General features: G+C 38.2%; 2 protein-coding genes and 1 pseudogene across 3 annotated transcripts; 2 read left to right on the plus strand and 1 right to left on the minus strand.

The window, feature by feature from the left end:
* Positions 882-5,784, plus strand: LOC18778829 (LRR receptor-like serine/threonine-protein kinase GSO1). 2 transcript variants are annotated; one of them, XR_002270464.1, is made up of 3 exons: positions 882-4,847; positions 4,956-5,045; positions 5,186-5,784. XR_002270464.1 is itself a non-coding variant. In XM_020558388.1 (2 exons), exon 1 carries the CDS (start codon positions 1,042-1,044, stop codon positions 4,822-4,824), a length of 3,783 nt encoding a protein of 1,260 aa, XP_020413977.1. In that variant the 5' UTR covers positions 882-1,041; the 3' UTR covers positions 4,825-4,847; positions 4,956-5,738. The 2 variants fall into 2 exon arrangements, 1 of the variants encoding a protein (XP_020413977.1); XM_020558388.1 differs by having other exon boundaries at positions 4,956-5,738.
* LOC109947322 lies at positions 6,654-8,423 on the plus strand (annotated as a pseudogene).
* LOC18779160 (probable pre-mRNA-splicing factor ATP-dependent RNA helicase DEAH5) lies at positions 8,214-10,098 on the minus strand. The gene is made up of 2 exons (XM_007211998.2): positions 9,685-10,098; positions 8,214-8,931 (listed from the first exon to the last, which is right to left on the minus strand). Exons 1-2 carry the CDS (start codon positions 9,915-9,917, stop codon positions 8,538-8,540), a joined length of 627 nt encoding a protein of 208 aa, XP_007212060.1. The 5' UTR covers positions 9,918-10,098; the 3' UTR covers positions 8,214-8,537.

Below are 13,081 nucleotides of genomic sequence, written 5' to 3' on the forward strand. Positions count from 1 at the left end.
ATCAATTTGGTTGTTGTTGAGAATTAAAGTAGTGGAATATTAATTTAAGTATTGTGATCATCATTCATTTCATCCAAGCTATTATAATTAAAAATAAAAATAAAATATCCAGCCCACCCCAAAACTCCCTTATCCCATGTATCTGATGCACCTCCCCTTCCCCCTTTTTGCACGCCTTATCTCTCTGTCTTCTCTACCTCTCTCTCATATGGGTTGGGCATGGTGAGAAAAAAAAATCCAGATGCATCTCACTACCCAACCCAACTGAGAATTGGTCATCGTCTTCAGCATCTCGCCCCTATTCTGACTGAGAATTGCTCGTCAACTAATCCATATGCATCTCACCACCCAAGCTCTCTTGCTTCAGTGGGAGCGTATTTTGCTCCTTAGTTTTAGTTTGTTCATTTTAGTTGTTTAATTTTTAAACTTCTTTTTTTAATAACCCCTATATTATAATTTATATACAGGGGTGAGTGACCACAATTTCCTTGAACCACAGGAATCCAGAAGAACGGGATTGAGTAATTCATGTACTAATCATTTAACGAGCACAAAACATATCAAATCAAAGAATCCGAATACAATATAAAGGAAGCTGCTCCGAAACTCTATCATCAGATATCGAACACTAAATATACTTAAGTGTTTCGTGATCATCACTATAATACGAGAAACTTTCATGTGTAATTGTAAGACCCCATGTGATATTAACCTAAATTATAGGAGCATTTCGAAATAGACTTGGTCAAAAACCAAAGTGTTTTGAAAAACTCTCGTATTATAGTTGTTGAATAACAACCCAATTTTCATTTATTAGTATCAATAAATATATAAATATTATATTAATATCGGGTTGGGCAGAGATATTTCCATATGTATCACTAAAGTCAAGTCCAAATGTGCAAGAAGATATTTCTTTGTAACGGCTTTCTTCCTTTTCTCCTATATATATCTGATGCAAGCTAGCATATATGGAAAAACACGGAGACAACCATATCTCAATATATACCTGCAGTATTTTTGCATTATCGATCAATTAACATGAAGGGCGACGGAAGGTGCTTGAAACTCTTTCTTGCATTATCGATCCTTTTCCTACAAAACGTAAAAGGAGGAGAAGTTGGCCACAGCCACAGCCACAGCCACAGCCTCAGAGATGCTAAAGTGACAGTGAGGAGGTGCATAGAGAGGGAAAGGCAAGCACTACTTGCATTCAAACGTGGCCTGGTGGATGACAGTGAGGTGGATGAGTCCAATCCTCTCTCAACTTGGGGTTCAGAAGCCGAGAAACAAGATTGTTGCAGATGGGAAGGAGTCTATTGTAGCAACCAAACTGGCCATGTGATTCAACTTCATCTTGAATATTCTTCCTATGATGAGATGATTCTTGGATATTCTTTCCAAGGTAAGATGATTAGTCCTAAACTGATTGAGTTGCAGCATTTACAATATTTGCACCTTGCATCCATTGATTTCTATGAGAGCCAAATTCCTGATTTCATTGGTTCTCTAACCAATCTAAGAAACCTCAGTCTCTCTTCCTGTAATTTGGTTGGTCAAATTCCAAGTTCGTTTGGAAACCTCACGCAATTGCAATATCTCGACCTCAGCTATAATTATCAGCTTCAACCAGAAAATCTCAATTGGCTCCCTGCCCTTTCTTCTTTAACGTATTTGGACCTTTCAGTCATTGATTTCAATGGGAGCCAAATTCCCGATTTCATTGGTTCTCTAACCAATCTAAGAAACCTCAGTCTCAGATTCTGTGATTTGGTTGGTCCAATTCCAAGTTCGTTTGGAAACCTCACGCAATTGCAACATCTCAACCTCGGCTATAATCAGCTTCAACCAGAAAATCTCAATTGGCTCCCTGCTCTTTCTTCTTTAACGTTTTTGGACCTAAGCGAAAACTTCAATGGGAGCCAAATTCCCGATTTCATTGGTTCTCTAACCAATCTAAGGTACCTCAGTCTCAGTTTCTGTAATTTGGTTGGTCCAATTCCAAGTTCGTTTGGAAACCTCACGCAATTGCAACATCTCAACCTCGGCTATAATCAGCTTCAACCAGAAAATCTCAATTGGCTCCCTGCTCTTTCTTCTTTAACGGATTTGTACCTAGCCGGAAACTTCAATGGGAGCCAAATTCCCGATTTCATTGGTTCTCTAACCAATCTAAGAAACCTCAGTCTCAGATTCTGTGATTTGGTTGGTCCAATTCCAAGTTCGTTTGGAAACCTCACGCAATTGCAACATCTCGACCTCAGCTATAATCAGCTTCAACCAGAAAATCTCAATTGGCTCCCTGCTCTTTCTTCTTTAACGTTTTTGGACCTAAGCGAAAACTTCAATGGGAGCCAAATTCCCGATTTCATTGGTTCTCTAACCAATCTAAGGTACCTCAGTCTCAGTTTCTGTAATTTGGTTGGTCAAATTCCAAGTTCTTTTGGAAACCTGACGCAATTGCAAAATCTCGACCTCAGCAATAATCAGCTTCAACCAGAAAATCTCAATTGGCTCCCTGCTCTTTCTTCGTTAACGGATTTGGACCTAAGCAGAAACAATCTCAGTACTGTTTTCGATTGGCCAGAAGCAGTACTTAATAAGCTCCCTAAACTAGTAGTATTGGCCTTGGAGAACTGTAGTCTTCCTCCTCCTCCTCCTCCTCCTACTCTTTACAAAACAAATTCTTCTACATCTCTTGCGTATGTTGATCTCTCTGACAACCATCTCACTTCTTCAATATTTCTTTGGTTGTCCAACTACAGTACAAGCCTTGTTGCTCTTGGCCTCTCCAACAATCATCTATCTGGTTTCATTCCCAATTTCATTGGAAACATGAGCTCTCTTGTGGATCTGGATCTCTCCAACAATAATCTAACTGGTTTCATTCCCGATTTCATTGGAAACATGAGCTCTCTTGTGCATCTGGATCTCTCTGACAACCACATTGAAGGAGCGAATCCAAATTCGTTTGCAAGGCTGTGTAATTTGCAAACATTGTCGCTTCAAACAAATCATCTGAGTGGACAATTATCCAAGTTTGTTCAACTATTGCCTAGATGTGCACAAAACTCGTTAAAGGATTTGCAACTGTCTGAGAATGTTCTTGCGGGGTCATTAAACAATCTTACAAGCTTCTCATCTTTGGGATTCTTGAATCTTAGCGCCAATCAATTAAGCGGAAAAATACCTGAAAGTATTGGGCAAATGTCCAAACTATGGTGCATCGATTTCAGCATGAACTCTTTGGAAGGGGTGGTTTCTGAAACTCATTTCTCAAAACTCTCTGATTTATATCAGTTGGATTTATCCTATAACTCACTAGTTTTAAATTTTCATTCTGATTGGGTTCCTCCCTTCCAGTTGAATTACATATATTTGGCCTCCTGCAATGTCGGTCCTCTTTTCCCAAAATGGCTTCAAACTCAAAATGATTCTTACCATCTTGATATTTCTAATGCTGGAATTTCTGATATCCTTCCAAGTTGGTTTTGGAGTAATTTTCGTAACGCGGAAATTATTAATCTCTCACAAAACCAAATAAGAGGAATAGAAGGTTCAATTCCCTCAATTCCGTCAGAAGTCCATCATCTGGATCTCTCTAATAATAACATTTCAGGGTCGCTTTCTTTCCTATGTGCAAGTGCAGATATGAGTTTAACAATTCTTAATCTTTCAAGCAACAGTTTTTCTGGAGAACTTCCAGATTGCTGGAGCCATTTGGAGACTCTAGTCATGCTTGATTTGAGTTACAATGCTTTTTCTGGAAAAATGCCCATGACAATAGGCTCTTTATTTCAAATGCAAACTTTGAAATTAAGACGCAACCGATTTGTTGGAGAATTGCCTTCATCGTTGAAGAACTGCGCAAGTTTAGAAGTTATTGATCTGGGAGATAATAAATTATCAGGACCAATACCTGCATGGTTAGGTGTGAGCTTCAAGAATTTGGTTATCCTTATGCTTTCTACTAATCACTTCAATGGAAGCATGCCCTCGCAATTATGCCATCTAACACACATTCAAATTATGGATTTCTCTATGAACAACATCTCTGGAAGCATACCCAAATGCCTCAAAAATTTGACTACTCTGGCTCAAAAAGGAAATCCAAGTCTATCCAGCACACGTATTCATGGCGGAAGTGAGGTTAATGGGTCAATTGCTCCTACTAATTATGACAATGATGCAAGCTTCATATGGAAAGGAAGAATGCAGACATACAAAAGCACTTTGGGCCTTGTGAAGAGAATTGATCTCTCAAGCAACAGATTAACAGGGGAGATTCCAGGTGAAATCATGCATCTTGTTGGGTTGATTTCTTTAAACCTTTCGAGAAACCAGTTAATGGGTCAAATAACTCCAGAGATCGGAAACTTGGAGTCATTGGATTCGCTTGATTTATCAAGAAACCGGATAGATGGAAGAATTCCGACAAGCCTTGCTCAGATATATCGTCTTAGTTTCTTGGACCTGTCATATAACAACTTGTCTGGCAAAATACCAACAGGCACCCAGCTCCAAAGCTTTGATCCCCTTGATTATGCTGGAAATCCTCAACTCTGTGGACCTCCACTTAAAAAGATGTGTGCTGATCAAAATGAGCCAACTGACTTGAGCAATGAAGAGGATAAGGATGAGTTTATAACGCTGGGATTTTACATCAGTATGGCGATTGGATTTGCTGTTGGATTTTGGGGAGTTTGCGGCACTTTGATATTCAACAGGTCATGGAGATATGCATACTTGAAGTTCTTGAATGGTTTAAATGATTGGCTCTATGTGAAGATAGCTTTGAGCAAGCGGCAACTGAAGCCAACATAAACTTAATAGATAAGCTCGCCACGGTACTCTTTCTCTCTCATCATTAATTTTGTTTTATAATTATTTTTCTTATTGCATTTTTTCCTTTTCTCCAAACTGACGGGTATTAATTTGTTTACTTCGATATTTAGCTGCAGCATCTAAATTAGGAGAAAAGTAGCTGTAGCTGAATGCTTCCTTTTAGTTCAAGTGAGGAAGATTGCCAGTACGCGCATGCACAGGTATCTGGAGAAGAGTTTATGAGTTAATTTGGAGTGCTTAGTAGGAATAAACGTGATTTATATTGGTGTTAATTACTTGTCAGAACAATTAATTCGGAGTTCTCCGATTTATGTATTTTTTTTTTTTTTTGTTTATTTAGAGAAATAAACAGATCCATGCAGATCCAATCATAACATGGGCAATTATAATTATACATGAAGAACACTGCCCCAGAGGACGGTTCTTGCAAACAATAAATCATACAAATAAGCAAGACAGTACAATTAAAGCAAGAACAGTGAGCAAAAGCCAAGCTCACTCCGATTAATGTATTAATTCCAGCTATAGTGTTATTTTAATTACCTAAGCCAAAGCCAAAGCAGACTTGATTTCAAATTACAATGTGTGGCTCTGTTTTGGTCATCTATTTGCAACGTACAGCTTCTCCTTGTAAATTGGGGGTCAGCTTCTCCTTGTAAATTTGTGGCTCTGTTTTGGTCATTCTTTCCTTTCATAATTCAACATCTTGTTCTGGCCACATGGTAGAAGATGCCTTTTTGTAAACAGACTTTCTGTATTTGGCCAGGCTTGCAATGCTCTATTTTGTGGATTTTAAGATTGTATTAGGCTTACTTGTGAGCTGCAAAATGCCTTGTACCAAAATTTATGTATAAAATGTGTGCTAAATTGTGTGGAGTAGAAGATTGAAGGTCTTCCTAGGCAAGCAATCACAAGCATTTTCTCTCTTTTCAATTTGTAGAAATGTTCAAGTTCTTGCCCATTACTTGCAGATATATAGTGTTGTATAGCATAAAGGCTCCAACATATGCAATTCCATCAAGGCCTGCAGGCCAATCACTGCTTTCTCTTGGATATTACAAACATTTGTAGAGCCATAATGAAAACTTGGTAGGCAAACCCAAATACTCGCATTGACCATTTGCTTAAACTTGATAGGCTAGCAAGGGGCTTGTAGCCCAAGCAATTAAGAGCATCTATCTCTGAACTCGAGGTCCTAGATGTGATTCCGACAAACAAAAAACTTGGTAGGCCAGACCCAAATGAACCTAGTTTTCATAAACTTGTTTGTCAGCTTGATAGTGGCTTATTAGAAGTCCAAATTGGTTGGGAAAGTAATGTCCACCAATTTTAGCAGATACCCTTTTGGACAATGTTGAACAGAGCACTTAACTTGATTGTTAATGACTAGGGCCCCTGATAACAGAGAGAGAGAGAGAGAGAGAGAGAAGAGAGTTGAAGAAGAAAGAGAGTATTTTTAGAGAGATTTGTATATTGATCTTTTCATCATGACTGATTACAATAATGACTCTGTTATATACAGAGTTGAAGAAGAAACATTCGGATGATCCCGGAAGCAAATGATCGACAAACGTCAATGTGCAATATTGAACTTTGGGTTAAAGTAGCTTGAATTCCACCAACATCATGACATTGTACGACCTTTGTACTGATGGAGCCCGGAAGCAAATGATCGACAAACGTCTAGATCCAAGAACAATCAAATGAGAACGACAAACATCTAGATCCAACTTCCAAGAACAAGCAAATGATCGACAAACATCTAGACCTATTTAATAATGCAGTCCCGCTCACCTAAGGTCCTAAAAATGAGGTCCTGTGAGGTCCTCTTTAAAAACGGCCCTTAAATTAATGTAACGGCCCATATCTTCATTATAATGAAGGTGTTTGCTTTGAATGTTCAACGGTAGAGTGGGATGAGCCAGGGTGTTGTGGTAAACAGAACAGGGTTAGTTCATGGGAAATTGAGACTCACTGAAAATTCATATTTCCTTCTCTGCCTTTGAGTCTTAAACGACCATTACACTCTGTATTCTTGGGTAAGTTTTTTATTCTGTTTCCAAGCAGGGAAGTCTGTTACATGCTTTTTTAATGACTTTTTTGTGCTACTAGGAGCAGAAACTGAGTGGGGAAATTTGATTAAAAGACGATACATTCGGGTTCCTGAGATTGGAAATGGGAACTCTTTTCCTTACTCGATTTCAAATCTATCTTTGGAACAGCTAGTCAATATGCTACTGAAACCTCAACTTGTTAATCATGCTTGAACTTTAGCTGCTCTACAACAGCAATCGGCTGCTAATGGAGATTTAATAGCAGATATGAAGACCATGCAAGCCAAACTCAACCAAAAGAATCCGGGTGTCTTTTCAGAAGGTATATCTCTACCGAATCAAAACCCTCCCCAATCATCTATGGATCAATCTGCTGCAATAAACGTGAACACATCTCATGCAATTCTACCAGGAAAGTTGAACAACCTAACAAAGTTTGGAAGTCAAACGCCCGTTGGAAATAGTACTGACAAGACAAAATTAGATACTGATTTTTCCGCAGATCAATTAAGCCAGTTGAATTCTAGAGGACAGGGAATTGAAGACAAATTAGCTGCAGGGTTTGTAAGTCCCTATAACCATGTGAACCAGCTGACATTTGCCAACCAAAACCAAAGTGCGGCGCAACTACAAACTAGCCCACGGCCCCTTTGGAATCATTACAGTACCACTCCCAACAAACTGATATGCCTCATTTAGATTTCAATAGCACAAATGGTTCGCTTCCATTCCTAGACAATGATGAATGCATATTTTTCCAGTCTTGTCAACCCTTTGCTGGGACACTTAGATCACTGGGGCCTTTGTCTCTGTTTGATTTGCAAGATTCTTCAGCTGTTTTAACTGAAGCAAATAATTCCTCCCCAACTTCAATTGGTCAGGAAATGTGGGATAATAGCCTGAATAATTGTAGGCTCTTACCCCACGTGGATCAGCTCACTTCATCCCATCGAGATCCAGGTTGCCTTAATTGTATTTCTAACTCAAGCAGTCTAAGAGATTTCTCAGATGAGAGCAACAATCAAAGTGGGATTTACGGAACGTTGCTGTTGGTAGTGGTGTTAGCACTGTTATTGACCTTTCTGTTTTCTACACTAAAGAATGCAGATTTCCACAACCCCTCAGATTGCTTGGTTGGTAACCTGAGCTCGAGCCGGGATCTTCAGTCTCAGTTTACCTCCGCCCGCCTAGGCGACTCCCAGGCTTTCTCCAGGCAAGACCAGGCAGACAACTCAGGCCATGCTAACAAGCTAGGATCAGAGGTCATACATATTTGAGTGCTAAAATACATCAAATATTGAATGCCTTAATACATTCAAGAATACACTATGATTCCTTCATTTCCTAACAATTCATTGTCCAGAGAACAGAACAGCTAATATCTCCTAAAGTAGAAATCAAGAAATAAAATAGCTTTTAAATTACACAACAGATTCTACCCCCAGCTTGCTTGCAGTAACGAAAATAAGCAATTGATGACGCCCTTATTGCGACGTTGAAGGAATTTCACGAGGATGTTAAAAAGTAATGAAGCCACACAAATTTTGTGCACGTCATGTCAAAAATTAGCTCAAGTAATTACAAGATATTCACATTGAATCCATACAGAAATACCAAAAGCAGCAGATGACACACATATCAAGCACGTCGCTTACTAAGACGCCAAGAGTTAGGTTCATGGTATCTATCATATAGCGGTTCAATACGTTCTTGACGCTTGCGCTTGCTCATCTTGGTGGGATCTGCCACTTTGAAGAACCTGGGTGCCAGTTCCACAAGCCATTTGGGGTCGACGACCGTCACCTCGCGCATGTACTCCTTTGTGGTCATAACCAGCTCATGGTAGATCACCCAATCTGGTTGTCTCTGGAAGAGGGCGCTGCTTGGGTGTATATAAACTGGTTGGTTCTCCACTAGGGTTCTATAACCCTCCTGCGGGTCCTTTCTAGCACCGTGGAAGAAAAACCCTGCTGTAATTGCCTTCCTGATCTTTGTAAAATTCTTTCCAGCACTGACAACATCTAGTTTATACCTGAAATTCACAATCTATAGTCAGAATGCAATTTCATCTTCAAATCAGAATACTCAACTCAGAAATTGTTGATCACTGTTATAAACTAAAGCAAGGGGTGCTAGTAGAGACATTGGCATGACAATCTTTATAATAATCTATCCTAGAGCTTACATGACAATGCTATGTCAATCGAAGAAATCTGTTAATGGCGATGGTAGGATGTGTAATATGCCATCTGAATTTCCATATCAACTTATAAAACAGTTTTGCAATATTTTGTACAAACAACACTTGACCAAGAAAAACAATTCCAGTATCAAAATAACTAACATGTCCGCACAAGAGAGCACATTTGAAGAGCATATACTGGCAATTTAGCTATACACAAAAGGGTAGTTATAATTTATAAAGATACTATACTTAACCACTGAAAAAATGGTGGAAAAAAGCACTTCTGCTAATAATGCTCTGAAAACAGTGTATGAGGTAACATCAACATGACAATTCGTAATGACCTATTCGCTGCTCAGGTACCATATATCTAGATTTTAAAACACAAACTAGGCCTGAACAACATTTCAGCATTTCCGTCAAGTACAGACAGCAAAAGGCATGCCCAATTCACGACTACTACAAAAATACAATGTGCCAAACATGAGCAAACCTAGAACATTAATCTACATCTCTTAAAACCATTCATGCACACGTGAAACCAGAAAAAAAGATCCATACAACCACGAGTACGCATCAAGATAAATTAGAAGAACATACTTGTCCATGATGCTGAGAAGCTGTTTTCTGACATCCTGTGCCCTCCTCAAGGATCGAGACTGAACAAAATTCTCAAAACACCATGGCCCTGAAAAATTCTTAGCTTTCCATGCCTCATAGACTGCAAGTAAAGTCAGATGATCTCCCTCTGGCTGGAAAAACTTGGCTCTCTTCTGATCTGCCTGGGCTTGTTTTTCCCTAGGCCTGTAAAAAATATTACCAGTCTGAATCATTGCAATGATGAGCAATATGTATATGGCGGGAAGACGGCGTCGAAAAATGGTTGAGATGGGCGGATTGTTCGTCGCTGACGGCTGGAGCGTTTCTGTTTCAAAAATAATCTCAACTGAGAGGAGGGATTTTAGCGATTAGGGTTGAGAATTGAGTTGGAGTGCACCGGGCGTATCGATACGCCTAAATTTGGATCTGTGAAACTAGAGAAACTAATATAATAATAATATCATTTATCTTTCCAAAGGCAAAAAACTTGTAAGTAAAAATTTAATAAATTACAGAGAAACTTTACTAAATAGAAGAATATTAGGTTTTTTAAAAAGATGAGGAAAATTTTGGAAAATATAGTTAGTGGAGATTTTTTTTTTTTTTTATACAGACAATAATCTAGTTTTTTTATTTTTATAATCATTCTAGGCCTACTTTAATTTTTATTTTTTAACAGCTAATAGGATATTGGCACATGAGTTGATCTATAGTATTTTTTTACTACTTTTTGTTAGGTTATTTTTAATTTAAATATTCACTAGCCTCTCTCCACGCGCTTCTGCGTCTGTGAGAGGCTTTTTTTAAAAAAATTTGAATTTATTTTAGAATTAAAAAAGATAATGAGTAGTTGTGTTCTATAAAAATAGGATCCATGATCTGATTTTTCTTTTAATTTTAATTTTTTTAATATGAAAAAGTGTGAATTTACCATATTATTCTCATTTAATTAATAATTTCAATTCTTAATGTTTGCATTAATCAATGACATTTTCTAGTATTTTAAATATTTTATCATTCTCTATCTTTTGCTTTGTATATATGGATATAGATAATAATAAAATACTCCCTTTCATTGAGATATTGTTATGCTTAAATCGTATACACACCACATTGTATTGAAACGTTATAGTGACTAAACTCTTCAAGTATCTTGCAATTATCAGATAAGGAGTTAGTAATCACACAGGAAAATATTCAATTTATATGTTTCTGGTTATAATAGTCATGATGCATTTCACACCTTTGTTGGTCTAGTCAATGCTGTTATACTTCAGAATTCAGATAGATAAAAAAAAATGAATCTTTTCACTTGTACTGTTTTTGCTCTCTTTGATATTTACTTTCTCAATGATTTTTTCAAGAATATCACTCACCATGAAACGCACTGAACAAAACTCTAAAATACAACTATTCATATATTGCTCGAACTTAAATCGTTTTTTTCCTCCAAGCATACAGACTCAAACACAACTTTATTAAATTGTTTAAAATGGTTAATTCCTAATTTGTTTTGCCATTAAGTTTTCTTGATGATTTTTTTGTTTAAACTTTCGTGATTTAATTTTCTAATTATTTTAACCTTAAAAAAATTTAAATTCCAAAACATAATGTAATTCCACACTTAATTGGGGTTTTCTCTTCAACAAGAATGAAAGGAGAATTACCAAAATTAACAAAGTGATGAACAAAAAATAATTTTGGTGGATTATTATCGCGTTTGGAGTGAGTTTTGGTGTTTGATTTGATTTTGATTATTTAATAATACTATTTTGGCCATTGGATTTGATTTTGAGACATTGGAATTTTTTTTTTGGTACAGTTGGATTTGCTCAAATTAAATCTTAGCCGTTATATATAACGATAGAAATTAAAATTGGAAAAGAAAACAAAACAGTAGTTTGAAGGAAGCCGTTGGATTCCTACGATCCTTTCATTCCAGCTCGTTATGTGTCCTGACGACACGGGCCCCACGTCTTCTCATCCATTAATCCCAACTCAATGAACTTCCTTTTCAAACCCAACAAAAAAGAAAAAAAAAAAAAAAAACAGCGATCTGATTTGAATGCTCTTCTTTATCATGCATTTTGTCCAGGATAGGGGACTGATTTTCCAGGCCAAGTGGGCAAAACAGTAGAGATTTTAAAATCAACTTTCCGAACGTAAAATTAAAGTGGCGCGTTTATGAAAAAGTTTCCCTCCCATTTCCTCCCACTTTTCCCCCTCCCCTAGAAGAATACCGGTATATATTTTTCATTTTCGGAATTTCCATTTTCTCTCAACTCAAACGTCATTTGCTCGTCATCCTCCTCCTTCAATCCAACCACAGCCATTTTTAGCTCGAATCTTCTAAAACTACTACTTCGTTGTAATTGGATATTATTGATTTTATGGGTAGAGAGCGAGGTTATGTTGATGACGATATTGATGAAAGTAAGTTCAAGACTTCGGAAGCAATGAACCGCTACAAGAAAATCTTCAGTGTTCAAGCTGTGACGGTTGAGCGGGAGGTCAAATTGAGTGACTTCGAGGATCTTGGGCTTCCCAGAATCTTCAAATCAAGAGGTTGGCTTTTGGCAATGGGTCCTTCAGAGCCTGCTAATATCCAGATTGTCCAAGAATTCTACGCAAACATTCCTCCTTTCTCCGCCGAGCAGAAAACCCCACCTGGGTTGGGCCCTTTTGGTTCTTGTTTGTGGGATGAGACTCTGCATTTCTCTAGCGGTCGAGAATACCCTGACTCATTTGATGTGTATTTGCGAGGTAAGGTGTTGAATTTCTCTGTTTCTGGCATTGCCCAGTTGCTTAAACTTACTAGGCCAAACCCAAATGAAAAATCACCTGGTTTTCCTGGGCTTGTTGTTGATAATCTTGACTTGAAGGTGGTGAAATCTACTTTGGGTTGGAACAAGAAGGTCAGGGTTTTGCGTGAAAATCGACTGAGTGATTTGTACAAAGTGCTTAACAGCATAGTGAGATATAATATCGATCCTCCTTGTCACGTTATCCCTTCTTTGCTTAGCCCTGATAGAGCTCGCCTTCTTTATGCCATTGGGAACAATGTACCTATTGATCTGGCCACCTACATTTTTCGTGCCATCTGCCGTGCTGCATTCCCAACTTCCATGCCCGACTCCCTGCCTTTTACTTCCTTGATCACACGCTTCGCCATGGCTTCTCACGTGCCAGTTGAGCCTACAGATAAGCTTTATTCTCCTTGGTCGCCTTTGGACAACGTGGATGTTTTTGGCTATAGCTTTACTCCATCTTCTCCGGCAGTCAAGCAACCTCAAGCGGTGGTGAGCCACACGCCCAGTATGGCCATACTTACCAATGGCGTTGCTGAGAACAGGGGCGATGTGCACCCCGTTTCCACCCACTCGGTCATCCCACCTTC

The sequence above is a fragment of the Prunus persica genome, chromosome G2 (genome assembly GCF_000346465.2).
Source record: "Prunus persica cultivar Lovell chromosome G2, Prunus_persica_NCBIv2, whole genome shotgun sequence".
NCBI lineage: Eukaryota > Viridiplantae > Streptophyta > Magnoliopsida > Rosales > Rosaceae > Prunus > Prunus persica.

What these genes read in the sequence shown, in the direction of transcription:
- LOC18779160 (XM_007211998.2), bottom strand. Translation starts at nt 9,917, where the DNA reads ATGATTCAGACTGGTAATATTTTTTACAGGCCTAGGGAAAAACAAGCC. An exon ending in CTTCTCAGCATCATGGACAA is followed by an intron (nt 8,932 to 9,684) that starts GTATGTTCTTCT and finishes TGTGAATTTCAG; the next exon opens with GTATAAACTAGATGTTGTCA.
- LOC18778829 (XM_020558388.1), top strand. Translation starts at nt 1,042, where the DNA reads ATGAAGGGCGACGGAAGGTGCTTGAAACTCTTTCTTGCATTATCGATC.